General features: G+C 40.2%; 1 protein-coding gene across 2 annotated transcripts; it reads right to left on the reverse strand.

Annotated features, from left to right (window-relative positions):
- Positions 1-5,116: 5,116 nt before the first annotated feature.
- On the reverse strand, positions 5,117-16,111 carry bace1 (beta-secretase 1; the record flags this gene model as incomplete). Of its 2 annotated transcripts, none has more annotated exons than XM_079246920.1 (9): positions 5,117-5,355; positions 5,501-5,672; positions 6,982-7,131; positions 7,379-7,480; positions 7,557-7,691; positions 7,777-7,914; positions 10,221-10,437; positions 10,515-10,603; positions 15,767-16,111. In XM_079246920.1, the coding sequence occupies 9 exons, from the start codon at positions 16,109-16,111 to the stop codon at positions 5,117-5,119; spliced, it is 1,587 nt and encodes a 528-aa protein (XP_079103046.1). The 2 variants fall into 2 exon arrangements, with proteins under 2 accessions (XP_079103046.1, XP_079103047.1); XM_079246921.1 differs by having other exon boundaries at positions 7,777-7,839; positions 15,767-15,916.
- Positions 16,112-17,475: the final 1,364 nt, after the last annotated feature.

Below are 17,475 nucleotides of genomic sequence, written 5' to 3' on the forward strand. Positions count from 1 at the left end.
ATGCTAAAATGTGGGTTAAAATAGCTCAAAACGCCACTACTATTATTGTTCTTGTGACAAATCCGGAAGTGGTAGTTTCCCAATTTGTCATGGTTTCAAGTTTGGTATAAACTACCAGGCACCCACTTTGGTATCTGGTGGGGACCTGGCCAAGGGCCAGAGGGCTGTGTGCATCATAGAGTGCATGCACAGCAACACCACTGGTTTTGCAAAGGACCACAATCCTGCAGGTTTTCAATGTTACCCTGTTCCAATCCACTCAACTCTAATTCATAAGCCATGGTGTAGAACTTAATAGACTGTGGATCTATTTAATGAGTTCGGCATGTTGAAACAGTGACACTTTAACAACCTGCAGGCCAGTAGCCTTCGAGGACCATGTTTGGACACCACCACCTGACACAGATTGCATGCAGGGCAATTTGTACATAGCCCAAAACCACCACTGATATATGTTTTTCCCCTCACATGTTCAAAGCAGCCATACAAGTGATTGATTTACCTCAAAAGGAGAAGAAAATGCCTCCTGAGGTCAAAGAAGATCTTAGCTTCAGTTTGTGTTACTGTAGTTAAAGAGTAAAAATAAAGACAATATTAAAAGTGTTATTTTATTTTTACTGTTGGGGTCAAATCACCTCACCTCAGGTCTATGACTGCAGCATCCAGTCAGACATCCTGCTAACCATCCTGAAAGATGTGGTAATGAGAAGATCTGATCTGTAGCTGATACATCAGAGCATGACAGTGGACTGTGTCAAGTTCTCCAACAACTTCATCTGCTGCCCAGTGATCACCATTCCAGATGTGACTTCCCCTGTAGAGGTAAACCAGTAGCTTGATGTTTACTGATTCTAATCCCGCCGCTTATCACTGTAGATGCTGGGAATTAGTAGGGTAGGATTTTATAATAATGTGGCCGGGTCCCTGTGGTCCTCTAGGAACTCTGGTGGTAATTTGCTGGAGATTGAAAGTCTGCTGACTCCATCCTGACAGAGGATCTGAGCTGGGTTCGGACGTACAGCCAGCAATGGACAGGATGTCTCAAACGGAGACATGGACAGAGAGGAGACAAGTGGAGATCCCTTTAAAGCTATAGTAGGTTGTTTCCCCCATTTTTCACATGCTGATTATTATGTAATATGGTCATTTTGTTAAGAACAACAAAAGGTGTGAGCCTTTCCAAATGTCTGATGAATAATCAGAACCACAAGTCAAGTCATAAATGCATGTAAATTATTTATAAATAATAATGTCAATTAAATAATGTCATTATTTAATAAGATGTCGTACAAAAAGATTGGCACTGACATAACAGGTGTTACAATGATGCTGAATGCTAAACAATATGGTTGCAGTGACAAGATCAGAAATTCTTAGAAACATGTCATGTATTAATGCTGCGAATAAAAAAGCTTTGGATCACACAAAGAACAAAACCAGATTATTGATTGGAGATGGAGGAGCAAATACAGGGTGCCACTTTCAAATCTAGCTAGCTCTCCAACTTGACCTACCCCAGCTTTAATGGTTATTCCACCAAGAAAGTTTGTATCTGCCCCTGAGAAAAGTCACAAGCATTGTCTTCTCTTAAAGGTTTGATAGCACTAATCTTAAGATATGTGTGTGTGAGCAAAAAGCATCCCTCATTGCAAGGAGCCAGTCACTTCAGAGAAGACCATCTAACCTGTGACAACACTGTTGTGAAGTGGTGCTATACAAATAAAGCTGAATTGAATTTCACAGTCCGGTTGATCGGACACTGTCGCTGGGTCCTCTTCAGTCACTCGAAATCCTGTTCATAACATGCCAAGTTGTTGTGGAAAAATCATCAAGAGTCTGGATGAGTGAAGTTAAGGTTAACTACGAAAAGAGAAGCTTGTAGAAGGAAGCACCAGACACACACAGAGTCTGATGAGGTTCTGAAGAGAAAGAATGATGTGTAGACTTTCCCACGCAGAGGAAAGGAAAAATAACAAAGTGTAGTTATGAATAAGATCGAGTTTCATCTTCAAGGATGTTCTTATCTTGGCAGGTGTTGATTTGACGCTTCATGTCTTTCACAAAGCACACATTTGTTACCAGTCCAGGGGTCAAGTTAAACTTCTACACCGTAGGATCATAAGTATGAGACGATGACAACATTTACAAAGGATTAATAAGAAGATTGATGAAGAAATTTCTTTCACAAGTTTCTTACAAGAGGAGTAAAACATACAAATCTGAAAATATGCAGTAAAAACCAGGGAGGAAAGTTAGTAAATGTTTAAGAATGAATAATCTGGATGAAACTTCTTGTTGTTTGGCTGATATCCAGCAGCTGTATGACCCACTCTCCTCAGATAAGAGGTTTCAGGTGAAAAACAGGTGATGTGATGCACTTTTATTCACTACTGACACATTCTGAAAACATGAGGCAGAAACAAACCCACTAATGTCATGATATGAAGTTTCAGGCGTCATTCTCAGTTTTGGTTTCCTGTTTTTGTTTTGTAGTTTTTTTTCCTGTTCAGTCTCCTTGCCTTGTTTCCTGTGTAGCCTTTGTTCATAGTTTTCACCTGGTCTTGTTAGTTTCATTCATTCCACCTGTTTCTTGTTTGGTTTCCCAGTATTTGTAGCCCTTTGTTTCAGTTCTGTTTGCTGGTTTGCTGTGTTCGCTTCCCTTCAGTTCAGTTCTGAGAACAAAAATTCCTCATTCAGCCTTCCTGGGTCTGTTCCTGCATTTGGGTCCTCACCTCCACCAAACCCTAACAACTAATCACACAAATCGTCTCTTTTGGTTCTCTGTGTGTTTTATTTGTTTGTTGATTAGTTTGTAAAGTTTATAGACATAAATGTAAATGTACCAAATGACTGGTTTTTATCTGCATTCCCTTTTAATATTTAGCTGTGTAGCCTTCCACTCCACCTTTCAATCTAAACACCAACCTGCTTAATAGTGCCCCCTGTTGGTCTTATGAAGGTACTGTTAAAAGTATGAGTCAGAGGGAAGTCTTCTTACTGGTTTTTTCTGCTTTGTGCCTGTCTAAGACACAAAATGTAAAGACTTCATATTAATAAACTTTTTCCTTTGGATGGGAGGAATATTTACCATTTATGAATACTTAATTTGTCAAAATATTATGCTTGAGTCTTCTGCTTCCTGGTGCTAGAACAGTGTTTTTCAACCTTTTTTGAGCCAAGGCACACTTTTTTTTCCTCTGAAAAATCACAAGGCACACCACAAACCAAAATGATTTTTTTTTTTTTTTTTTTAAACTCCATATAAGTAATATAAAGTTCATCTTGTAAAAGCTTCTTGAATAGAAATCAGATAAAACATAAAAAAAAGAAATTGTATTGTCCTTCACTGGGAACACAGAGTTATTTAGACCAACTAGGTGAAATTGGGTAATTTCTCAGGGCACACCTGATAATCTCTCTCGGCACACTGGTGTGCCACGGCACAGTGGTTGAAAAATGCTGAGCTAGAAGACAAGTACTAGATTGTGTTAAACAGGGTTTTGAGCAAAGTTTTTAACCATGCATGATGCAAAATGACTCAATAACTGTATGTATATATATGTCATGTTCGGCTCTATAGAGTTACAATGATTCAGTATATATTGCAGTTGTATAAACACTGAAAACAAGGCCACTGTGCACTTTATACCTAAAAGATTCTCATTAGCAGACATTGATGTTGAATTATTATTCAAACCACCTATTCATGTTAATTAGATTAACGACAACTTCTTCAGCACTCTTTAACATAAATTGTACGAGTATGCATTCATCTGTGTGTATTAAATAAAAGTCCTGAGACATTTTACAGTTACAATAAGTACTTTATTGTTGTCAACAGTGCGGCCAGCACCTGACAGATAAATATCCAGTTCTGAGTTGATCTATTTACAGCTCGGTTAGAGACAACACAAAGTGTCTCTTCTATATGTAAATAAGTTCTTGAGTGTGTAACATACTTTGGGATGGTTTCCTTCTCGAAGCAAATGGTCCCCACTGAAAAATATAGTGAGTTTGGCTGTTTGTGTGTCTTGTGAAAGGAGCCCTATTAAGTCTTGGTTTGTTAACATGTCATGTGTTGCATGTGAAAATCAACAGATGGGTGAAGCGGAAATTTGCAGGGATGACCACTCTGTGTACAAATAAAAGATCTGGAATGCACGCGTTTTATGTACAATAGATACATTTAAGCTATCAGTAAAAGAAGAAGTGACATCTGATACCGACTGTGATCAGTAGCCTCGGTTTCACACCAAGCAGGCCCGGTTCATACGTATAAATGCCTTACAGTCAGATATTTAACAGCCTCTTTATGCATACTTCACTTGCTTTGCGGGATTTTTTGCTGGCATGTGCAACAATAGTGTCATTTTATAGATGCAGCATCATTCTTTCGTTTTCATAAGTAAGATTTTTAACATTTTCTTTAAACCTTTTTTTTTTTTTATAATCTTCAATCACAACAGCTCTATCAACACACACACACACACACACACACACACACACACACACACAGGCATGCTCACATTTCATTCCCTCTGAAGCCACAGACATAAGAGCAACCAACACATGTAGCCACATGTTCATTTGCTCAGACCTCTATACATGGACTCCTCATCTTGCCGTGAGTCTTTATTTTGGCTGTTGTTTAAGAGATCGGTTTGATCAAAGGACTTAAAGCTAAGAGACAAATCCTTCCTAGATCCAATATCCAAATCCAGTCCGTCTCTGTGGTTTGTTTTTACACTATTTATAATAAAAAGCACACTTTTGTTTTTGTTTGTTTTGCATTTTTCCCCACATCGGTTCCTCTAGCCATGCTGATCTGCATAGGTTAAACAGGCAAAGTCGATGCTGACACCTGCATCTTTCTCTTGCTTGTCCCTTAAGTTCATAATGGCTTTAGGTATCCCCACAAACAGCTCCAGGGCAGCAAGGCTCAATGTGTATGTTAGTGTTTCTTATACTTATTAAATCATATTCCTGAAAAATCTCTTCCGAGCTGACAGGGAACAGCACCTTCATTTTTCAACATCCTTTTTGTTTTCAACACAAGCCACCTCTGTCCTGTGTTTTCTGTGTCCACGTCTCCTGTCTCCAGCTTCTCCTTTCCTCTTCACTTTAGGAGTGATATGTCGTCGGAGAAGTCGCCGTGTGGGTGGAGGCAGCGGGCGAAGCGCCACTGGCACACCATGAGACACAGAGGCAGCATGAAGAGAGCGCAGATTCCCGCCATGATGTAGGCGATGGTCATCAGGGTGGACTCGTCCGTCTGCGGGATGTTGTAGCCACAGTCTTCCAGGTCAACGCCGTGGAACGGGCCCTCCACAGAGGCTGTTCGAAACTCATCGTGCACTGCAAACAGGGGAGAGGTTGAAAGAGTAACATAAAAATAATATCCTGTATTGTCTCATGTCTCCCTCCATCCCTACATTTCATTCTCTTTTCTGCTTTTGCAACATAAACCTGTTTCTATCGTCTCCATATCATCCCACCTCACCATGGCAGGTGCTAACAGCAAAGCCGATGCGTTTCTTCTCACGGTCAAAGACGACATAGAATCCCTCCATGATGACGGCCCCCATCACGGTCCCGGTGCTGGACTGAGACACAGCAAACTTGTAGCAGTCCTCCTGAGCGGAGGCCACATCCTCTACTGGCCGCAGGTATTGCTGCGTCAGCAAAACAAAGTGAGGTCACGTGTGAAAGGAGAAAAGGTTTATTGACATTTTTAATTAAGTAGAAACTTTACAAAAAAAGATTTTAAAAAATCTTTGGTTCAACAGTGTGCATTACATTCACTTCAGTGTTATTTCATTAGTTTTGTCTCCCAAGATTTTACTGCGCGTTTAAATCAAGTTAAACAAATATATTATCTATGGATTGATTAGTTTAGAAATAAATCTGAATTCTTTTCATACATTTTTGGGAAATATTTCAGTAAATGTCATATTTTGGAGCCTGTTGGATTACACAGCCAGTTTAAATAGGTTTTAGGATGTTCTAGATGTGTAGAGTTTTTACTATTTGTTTTTATTTGGGACATTTTTTCTTCAGTGCTTTTATTTCTCCAACAAAATTTCAGCTTTTGCTTTAAGTATTTTCAGTATTTTCTTCTAGAAAAAGAAGATTATTTAGTCAACTAGGATATAGTGCCCTTTTGAGGTTTTTCCACAGGTTCTCTGCAGTGATCGGATTTGAGGACTGTGAGGGTCATGTCACTACCATGTCGTAAAAGCCATGCCGTCGTTTTCACAGTTGTCCACTGGAGGGCGCTCACACCTTTTCAGTGGATATTAAAAGATAACTATCAGTGATTGCATTGTTACCAGTTAACTAGAGTTGGTAGCTCTTTGGTACATTTGTTGTCCAAGTTGTCCTGTATATACATACAATTTACAGGGTGAAGTAGGTCAAACAGAAGGGTAAAGAAGGGTGTTTGGAGCCCACAAGCCTCCTATGGTGAGCCAATCAAGGTATTTCTGAGTCATACTGAATCAGAAACATTTCTTGTTTTTGTTTGTAGTGCACTCATTTTAAATTAGGCTTATATGAGAGAAAAAGGCTCTTGCAGCAATTCCCTGTCATGGTTAACAAAGAAATGGAAACTTCTTTTCCAAAGAAAGACCCCAGAATTTACGAGTCAAACAAATGAATACATTAAAGATTTCATTTTTTGCTGCATTTTATAAAAAAAAAAAAAAATTCAAGTTTTGTAGATATCTTGAAATGATTTAATGTCATAGGCAGACGTCCAGGACTCCAGTGAGGATGTTCTCATCATACTTTCCCCAGCTTTACGTTGTTGTAATCGTGAAATTACTTAAAATTTTACTTGTACAAACCCACAACTCAAACTATTAAAGTTTATATCTAACATATTTAGGATTATGAGACTTTGCTGCATCATCACAATATTACTGTCTATCATGTCTTATTAATGCAACAGCATTCCGATGCAGAAGCAGGTGCTGTAATTACCTGTGGTAGGATGGAGATTCTGAAGGACTGGTTGCGGTTTTCACTCATCAGATAGAGGGAGATGACTGGGAAGATATGCCATGGTGTGGTGCCAGCCTGCCAACATACCAGCTGCTCTCCGAGCCAGAACCCAGAGGGAAACTGCTCTGTCTGAAAAGCAGAATCAGAGGGACGTTCATTCACTCTTCTCTTATGATGGCTCATCACGCATCAGCATCAGATGTGGAGGCGGCTTTCCTTTGATCAGGTAACAAGAACTAGGCTAATCATTAAATCCTTTCATAGTTGACTGCATCGCCTGCATTCATAATGCTTTAAGAGACAGAAGCAGCTAAGTCATTACAAAGAGAAACAGAAAGTCAGAGTATGAAAGGGTATTTATAACATAAAAACTGACCGAGGAGGCTGCTTCTATAGCCTTGACTGCAGCCTGGAAAACCTTTCTAGGCAGGCGAAGGTTGGTGGTGCCACTGTCCACAATGCTTTTATCATAGTTATACTGCAGAAGACAATGAAAGAGTCACACATTGCACTTCTATAGCAGCTTTTATCGCTTTGCTTCAATCTGCTCTTACCTCTTTACAGTCCATGTTGAGGTCCTGTCCATTCACCTCAATACGCACGATAATGACCTCATAGTACCACTCCCTGCGGATGGGAGTGTACCAGAGCTCGCCGACATAGAGCGACGAGTCCACTCCACCGATGATCTGAGGGCACAAGTAAAAAAACTCTGACTCAAAGCTCATTGATGAGCACCATTACATGATCTGAGTGTATGAGTGGGTGTGTCACCATGCTGCCGCCGACTGTAGAGCTGCCCAAGGAGTAGTTTTGTGTGAACCCTGCACCGCACAGCTGGAGAGAGAAGAGGTTGGCGACAGAAGTCTGGCGAACTAAAGAGTCAAAAAATGGCTCCAGTGTTTCATCGGGCTGGAAGACAAACAGATACAGAAAAAACTGAATGAGGGTCTCAATGACCAAAGCAAGTTTCTAAAATATTTTTCTACTGCTATCAAATTACATCCAGGTGCGCTTGAAGGTTTCACCCTTTTAGAATGTTTTATTTTAGTCTAAACATTACTGAATGAGATATGACACTACAATACGATTGATTTTACATGTATAAAGATATAACCATATTGGCATTATCAACTTGTATGTCTATTCTTCTATTCTGGCTCAAAGGTCTTTTGCTTTTTGATCCTTCTGTCCTGTCCTCTCCATGCCCAGCCAGATGAATGCCCTCCATGAGTCTGGTTGTGCTCAGGATAGGGAACACAGTCACAATATACGATACCATACTTTACGATACGATACGATATGATACGATACGATACGATACGTTGCGATGCGATGCGATACGTTACGATGCGATACAATATGTTACGATACGATAAGTTATGATACGATATGTTACAATACGATGCGATACAATATGAGATGATACCATACCATACCATACCATACCATACCATACCATACCATACCATACCATACTATACCATACCATACTATACCATACCATACTGGATTTCAAACATTAGGTTAAAAAAAAAGTTACAAAAACATGAATAGGGTCGGAAATTATATTCTTGACCAGTCAATGTTATGATAGTACAAGTCATACGGAATCTGTAATGGTTGTCCTTTCATTTTGGAACATATTTCCATTTTTTGGTGCAACTTCTTGGATTTTTCCACCAGGGACAAAGATTGTGGTATTACTGTACTGCAGAAACACCCCAAGATCTAAGGCGTCATTGGAAATAAATACTTTTATTCCAGGATAAAAAGCTGGTTAATCATAGCGACTAAGTATTTCTGGGACAGTACCTGTTTGATGTCTTCATTACAGATAGTAGTAGCAACATATCATTTCTAGTTTGTCTAAGCAGTGATTGTTTTGAGCACATTTTTGTCACACAATTGAGCAACTCTATCCGCTCCATGTTGGTGCGACCCTAGGGATATCCAAGTCATTAAACAACGTGAGTAAAATGCTATCATCTGAACCATTTAAGGGCATATTCAGACTGGGGAAATACCTCTACATAGCGAGCAGTGGAGGATACATGCTACTGCAATACATGGTTGAGGTGGTTTTGATGCCTTATGTAATGCAGTGTGAAAGCACACCAAACCAAAGAAAGGTGTAAATCTCGCCTCATTAAATCGAGTCCCCTTGACTATCCAGGGGTCGTTGCCCCCTAAAATACGTTGAACTGGTTCTTGGGTACAGCAGTTGCTGGTGTAAAGTGCGAAGAGAACAACGTCTATGTTTATATGCTGGTCGTGACAGCAGATGACGAGTTTATGATGTGTTTTATTCACTGTTTTATTTCATTCATCTCTTTGGACTAGTTTGTTAGGAAGATGTTTATTTGGATAAAGTTTTTTTTTTTTTTTTTTTTTTACTTTATAAATGTAAGTCCACATTTACGATTCCATCAACAGTGCATGCTGAACTTCTTACATAGACCAACAGATGGGACAAACCAGGCTGATCTACATGCTGCAAACCAAGCACAAACCATGATACCTCCACCACAATGTTAAACAGATGGCATTAGGTTCGTTGTGATGTGAAAACTCTGAATTGCCATTTACATTCTTTAATGACCCTTCTCATTTAAACAAAGAAGTTAAATACTAGTCTCATCTACCAAACAGTCTTCAGATCCATACACAAGATCTATAACTAACTGTATTCTAGCAGTAAGTTGGTTTAGGGCATGCTAGCTCGTGGCAAATAACTAGCAACATATTTCACTGTACACATGCAAGCACCACAAAAATATGTTTGATGTGCAACTGATTTAATGAAATACAAACTGACAAAGTGCTAATGAATAGTTTGATCCTTTAGCTGTCTCCCTCATTTATGTGCTGGGTGGCCATGATAGGTTTTGAGATCAGAGATAGGGAAGTTCTTAAGATTTCCACATCAGAAATCCAAATTTGGAGCATTCTAGTTGCATTTCCCTGTTACAAGCTTGTAAATTCTTACTTTACAGCATGTTAAACTGCAACACAGCATAAATATTAAACTAAAATGTGATTTTTAGCTCACTTCTTCCTGTTCTCTCTCTTCTGTTTTGCAGCCCAATTTCATGTTTTACAAAACATTATTTAATGTTAATTTAGCTACAGTCCATTAATGATACATTAACCAAGGAATGATGTGTTTCCTGGGAACTGATGAATGTGATCTCTCAGAACCTGAAGGACGTTCTTACCCGAGCTATATCAGCATATGCAAGTCCGAGTATTCCCTCCCAGTTAGATCCATTGATAAAGAATCGATCTGATTGGGTGATGGCAGCAATGTTGGCGCGAAGCGTGGCGTTGGGACCGTGTGGCACCGAGACCAAGTCGGTGCCCAGCTCCCCTTCCCAGCGACCCTGAGTGTAGGGAACGTAAACACTCCTACCCAGGTCACGGTATGAACTGGAGCTGCGAATGGACAGTATAAAATGGAAATTACTTGGTTTTTGCTTTCGGCTTTTCTTGACGATGGTGTCACTACTTACAGTGAACGATGGTAGTATCTCCGCAGGAAAGGATGAGCAGCTGCCCCGACAGCAAAGTTACTGCTTCCAGTGTCCACAAGGATATTTAACTAGTGACAAAAGAGGAACAAAATGTATATATTAATCATGAAGAAAAAATGCTGCTTGAATCTTAAAAAAAAACTACTTAAATCAGATCTTTGCTTCTTTGTAGGGTAATCTATCAATCCATTTCTCTTTAAGTACCCTGCAATGCTTCCTCATGACCTAAATGTCCTTCTCCGTCCCTTCTGTCTCCACTCTAATCCTCCCTTCCTCTCAGGTTTCCCATTCTAACACCCCCCCCCCCCCCCCCCCCAGCCACAAAAGGAAAATATACAGTTTCAATGGTGCATTTGCTTAATTCATTCACTAAAAGTGTAAACCATTTGTGATTAATTCAAAGAATCAGTCGTTCGTGGTAAGGACAAAGTGGGAGAGAAAGACCCAGACATGCAGCCACGGAGCCAAAGTAAGATGTTCAATAATGGATTGGCTCCTTAAAATACCCAAAGAAGTGCAACAGTCTCAAGGGCCGGGCCTGCCAACCTGGAATAAATCCTGGCTTTGTCTTTCCTTTTCTTTTTCCCCCTGCTTGATCTTTCTCTTCTAGCATCGCTACCATCAGTCATGAGGCTGTTTGTGCAGTCCTCCTCTCTGGGAGAGAAATTTGCTGACTGTCCGGGATAAAGCTGTTTTCTTTCACACACACATGAACACGCACGCACTCTCTGAGTCACCAGGTAATACACACGAATACTAAATGCTGCATCCTGACACACTGAGCCCTCATGTCTTTCCCTGCTCTCCCTTCCTCTCCGTCTTCCTGTCCTCCTTGGCAGAGAGCCTGTCTGTTCCAGCCGCTCTGTTTACCCCCCCCCCCCCCCCCCCCCCCCCAATCCATCAATATGGAGAAGAAACTATCTGGTGATTACCAGAAAAGATTGCAACATATCTGACTGTTACCGTAAATGAATCAGAGTCATTTTAATCATATCAAGACTTTTCTGCCTTTACTGGCGCAGTTGTTTCACCCAGTGTAGCAATCGCTATAGAAACACACAGAGAGGACTAAAGAGCTTTAAATGCTGCAGAAATATATGCAAAGATAGTTTCATTGAAAAGATAATACGATCTGAAAAAGCTTTTGTGACTGAGGTTCTTTACTGCTTGTTTATGAATGTCATCATTTAGAAAACAGTCATGTAAATACAATGAAGATTTAATAATATGTCACTTGTAAAATGAAGGAATTATCAGTATTAGTGTGGTGCCACTGATAGTACAGATTAAGCTGTTTTGTGTTCAAAACCCTCTCTTGTGCCCCTCATTTCTTCACATATTGCTATTTCACCTTCAGACAGGCAGACTTGCATGTAATCTTTCAAAGTGGTCTTGAGTGATAGTTATCCAGGCGTTCTGAAGGTCTTTCTTTGGACATTAGCTGCTTTTACACTTCAGTCGTTCCACCTGATCACCTTCAAATAAATGGGTTTTTCCCTCCTGCTTTGTTAAGCTACTTAATAATAACCAATAAATCAGTCAATATTAACCCTTTTATCTTCCATATATTTCAGTAACTCTAATGAATCTTATTCATTTTAACCCGGTCCATTTCTACCAGCTGGTTTTGGTTGTAATGCCAAAAGTAAGCATTACTGTCACAAAATTAGATTATTTAAGGATCATTACTATATCACTAAAGGTTAGCACATCCATTTGTAAAATAAAAACAAAATGAAAACATGCTGATCTTTTCATAGCTTTCTGTTCTTGATGAGGTTGTTAAAAAGGTTGAAAATGTAACTTAGCTGAAGGGATAAACCAGAGTTAAATCCACACAAAAAGTATTTAAAGTTATATATTTGTATCTTTTGCAACTCACAACTATAAATTTTTCACATTTCTCCAAGTGTATCTGTTACAAAAGAGAAAGCCTGAGATATTCTGTTTGAAGAGATATGAACTAGTATATTTGTACCAACAAGGTGATTCCAACAGATCTAGCTGCTGAAAACGTGGGATATATCAACAATGTGAAGAAACCTAACAAGTGGAAGACAAATAGAGGAAAAGTGAGACATAAAATAAAACTTTTTGCAGCAGATGAGTTGCAAAACTGTTCACGTAGAAAGAAAGATTTTACAATATAATTTGAAATTAAAATTCCAAGAGTGCGAGCACCGAGGAAAGCTTTTGGTATTTCGGTATGTGGAGCAACACTGTGGAATAATTTAGCATTTCAGTAAGCAGGGGTGTCAAACTCCAGTCCTCGAGGGCCGATATCCGGCAGGTTTTTGTTATTCCCCTCTGACAACACAGATAATGGATCCAGCAGTTCCTTGTCATCCTATTTATCAGTATAGGTCTGGTGTGTTGGAGCATGGAGACAACAAAACCCTGCAGGATACCGACCCTCGAGGACTGGAGTTTGACACCTGTGAGTTAAAGGAATGTGAGAAGATTCACCAGTTCAAGAAAATGTATGAAAACTTCTCCTGCATGAGGTACAGGAATGAGTGGGGTATCCTCTGTATGTGCATATGTCTGTACAGGTGTGTGGCTGGGGATACTGTATGTAGAGATCAGGGGGCCTAAAGTTGGTCCTCAGGGGCTGCTGTCCTTCTGGTTTTCGATGTTTTTCTGCTCCAACACACCTAGTTTCCATTAAATAGCTAATACAGCTCTACACAATGACTGATTTGAGTTTGGGTCAGGTGTGTTGGAGCAGGGATACGTGGAAAACCTGCCGGATTGCAGCCCTGGACGACCCAAGCCAGACTCCTCATATATATATATGTTAGTATATATGTATGTAAATCTGTAATATGGACACGTGTGTATTAGGGTGTATTAGGGTGTTTGTGCTGCTACAGAGAATGTTTGCATGTTAATTGGCATGATAAGTCGTGCACCGACGTCTAATGAATTATTGGTAGTCAACAACTAAAGATTTGGAATACGCCAAATACTTATTTGAATAATTTGGACGTAAGTTAATAAGTTTGTACTTCGTTCCACTGCTTTATGCACGTCACATGTATGTGATGCATTTATTTTATTTGTTTGCTTTATTTATCTACTTTATTTATTTCTTGTGATTTATACTCTCTAGGTAGACATTCAGCCCTGCAATGGACTGGCGAGCTATCCAGGATGTACCCTGCCTTTTGCCATTTGTTGGGATAGGCTCCAGCTTCCCCGCGACCCTGAATTGGATTAAACGGTGAGGATAATGAATGAATGATTGAATGAAGGTATACATTCATTCATCTATCCATTTTCTTATCTGCTTAGTTAAGGGTCGCAGAGAAGCTGGAGCCTATCCCAGCAGTCATTATGGTCAAGGTGTAAATGTATTGTTTCATTTTGTAGTTGTGTATACAGAATCTTGGCTTATTGGATTTCTTTTCTTTTATTAAGAGCAAAAAATAAGAATCTGCAAAGACCTGACATGGGACCTGAAAGATGCAACGTAATCTTTCAGTTAATCAGTCTGGTTCACTGCACTTCATCAGAGATGGTCTCCATGGAAAGATGGCTGCCAAGAATGGATTCATCAGAGAGGGAAATGGCGAGAAAAGGCTCAGATATTTGTTAAATCACACAACAACTCGACTAAAAATCTGTGGGAACAGCTCGCATGGAGCAATTAATCCTCCCCAGAGTGTAGATAACAACATTACTAAAGCATTGTGGGATCATTTTGACAGAAAATGAAAGAAAAGGAAGCCAACATCCAAAAAAAAAAGAGCTTTAAAAAGTTCTTAAAGAAACCAGGAGCATTATTCCTGAAGACTGTTAGACTTCTGCAAAGAGTTTTTGCTTTTTTTTTTCGTGCATTTCTGTTAATGTTTCCTCATGGTTCATGTTTTGTGTTTAAGTCTTGAACACATTTTTAATTTGACAGCTTTTAGAGTCTAAATTAAAACGAGGAATTTAATATAAAAGGTTTTCATTTCAGGCTGGAAGGCATTTAAAGGCATTAAAAGGTCAAGCAAAATTAAAAGGGAGCCAAAGAGATTTGACATTTTTCCAATAACTGCATTCATATTGATTATTCAGGGGTTAAGGGTCATCATGCTGGCTCCGTTGCCAAGAGACACCATCTGGTCTATAAAAACATTATAACATGCATTCACGTTACTAACCAAAGATGTTAAGAAAACACACATCACACACAGGTTTAAACAGATATGATTTAGAAACATTACAAAAGAAAAGAACAAGAGGATGGGGGAGTCTCTCAGCTGGTGCATCTCTCAGAGCTTCTTCATAGGTTTTTTTCTCTTTTGCTGCCCCAATATGATTTTATTTGTTTCCGGAGAACTCCTTATCTGACTCCCACATCCTCTTTCACTCATACTTCCACCAAACATCCTCCCGGATGTTTTTTTTTCCTCTCTCCATCTCCCTCTCGCTCATTCTAACTTACTCCTGACCCCTCCCTAATCTCTTCCCCTTTCATTCGTTCCTCTGTTTCATCCTCAGCCGCCCTCTCCTTCTTCTCCTCTATCCCAGCTCCTCTCTCTTTCCGACTCCCCCTCTCTGCCGTCACCCTCTGTGTGCCAGCCTGTGCACCGCAGCTGCACCCAGCTGGCAGTTCTCACTCTGCAGAATTAATGGCTCCATTATCTGTCAGGTTCTTTCAGTTCTTTCTCTCGTCCTCACACACATCAGCCATCTGTCACTGAAGAGCTGGCCACAGAATTTTTCAACCAGATTAGAAACTTTTCAGTCCACTGACTTTAACTTACAAATTCCCATAAAAAAAATAGAGAATATGCTAAATTTTCTTGCATACTACCCTGTTTGTTTGTGAAATTGCTGGTACTTAATCATGCCGTCTTTTGGGTTGTTTATATTTTTGCCAAGATACAACACTGATCTTTGTGACCACTTTGAAGTTATAAAAATAGTGAAAGGGATTGGAAAGGGTTAAGTAATCAGCTATTAATCTAAACAGTCTTAAGAGTAGAGAAACAGAGGGAGACAAAAGATAAAATTAGCATTTTACAAGGACAGCCAGAAGCATTATAAACTAATAAATACTGACAGTGACGGGCTTTAATACTGAATAGCAATCCTTGAATGAATATTTTATGCACTTCTAAAATAATTTTAATGTCCTCCTTTTAAACTTAATTTGTTTTTTATTCTAAGTATTTTTTGTATAAGACTAAAGAAACAGATAACACGTGCAGCACTGGCATTTAATGGAATCAAACCTTTACCTTTTGAGGAGGAGAACCCACGGCCATCTCCACGTAGTACCCCTGACCGGACTTCCCACGGAGGTTATCGATCATGTCCACGAAGCTGACACCGCCCGCTGCCGCTCCTCTCCGTCTGCGCGCAAGATTCCGTCCCGCGGCACCGCGTGCGTCGGCGGAAGCGGCAGTCGCAGCGGCGGCAGGTGGAGGCGGCGGTGGCTGCTCACCGCGAGCGACTTGCCGCAGTGGCACGCGGATGGCAGGAGACGGGCCCGAGGAATCAGGTGCGGAACTCCCGCTGCCCAGCAGAAATAAGCTCGTCCATATAAATACACCCATCAAGCGGCGAGGCTGCAACTCCTCCATGGCGAGACGTGAATTTTGTTTAGTGCTCGCGCCCTGAACTGGATTAAGCGACTATAAGGAATGAATGAATGGAGGGATAGATGTCAGTTTGACATCCACTCCGCAGCAGCAGCACGGGAAGAAAGATCAGGAGGTGATGGTGCTAAAATGATGGCTAAAACCATGATGGCAGCTGACCCACAACACGAACAGGGAATGGGGTCACTTTGATTCCTCCGATTTTCTCTTTATTTGTCAAAAGATACCGCGATGAAGAACAACTTCACACCTTTATAAACAGCCTCCTACAAAAGATGTCACAGCAGAAATCACCGTCACGCCAAGCCTTCCTCGGTTTCGCGGAAAATTTTGAGGCGACGCTCAGATCAAAGGCTCTTCCCTCGCGCTCCGCGTATCAACAAACCGTCTTTGATCCGCGTGTCACACGACCAAACCCACGGTCAGACGGCCAAATGGCCGGTAGACTACTGTAATCCGCATCCTTCCCCCTTTCCGACCGGTTCATTCCGTTCTCCGCCTTCCAGTCTTTCACCTCCTCCTCCTCCTCCTCCATCTACTCCGCCGCATCCTTCAGAGCTGCCAGGGCACGCGCATCAATCCTGTCAAGCTCACTTACAGAAGTCCTCCATTTCCTGGAAGACTTCCTAAATAAAACAGCGGAAGACGGTTCATATCTGTGTTTTTCAACCTTTTTTGAGCCAAGGCAGACTTTTTTTTCCTCTGAAAAAACACAGAGCACACCAAAAACCAAAATGTTTTGGATTTTTTTTTTTTTTCAAGTCCAAGTAATTAATATAAAGTCCATCTTGTCAAAGCCTCTTGAATAGAAATTAGATGAACACAAGAAAAGATAATTTTATTGTCCTTCACAGGGACCTGTTTGAATGAACACAGAGTTGCTTTTTAGACCAACAAGGTGAAACTGGGTAATTTCTCAGGGCACACATGATAATCTCTCACGGCACAGTGGTTGAAAAACACTGGTTTATGTCGTTACATTTACCAGGTCTGATCAAAAATACGTTTTTTTCCCCCTCAGTGCGCCGAGCTGTTCATATTCCTTACCTTACTTTTAAAATAGTTGTAAAATAGCTGTATTTCCACTTTTATATTATTATTCACTGTTTTTATTATTATTTTTTATTATTCAACACCTTATCAATGAAACATGTCCTAGTCTGTGAATTGTTTAAAGACAAAGGCAATAAAAGTCTTTCTGATTCTGATATTAAAGCATTAATATACGACAACACACGTGACCTGAAACGCACTGACATCCCACGAAAATACACAAAGAAATATCTTTTCATAAATATATTATTTATAAGGACGTAACGTTAGAACCTATGATGGAAGAAGGGTTT

Source organism: Telmatherina bonti (genome assembly GCF_933228915.1).
Source record: "Telmatherina bonti genome assembly, chromosome: 9".
Lineage (NCBI taxonomy): Eukaryota > Metazoa > Chordata > Actinopteri > Atheriniformes > Telmatherinidae > Telmatherina > Telmatherina bonti.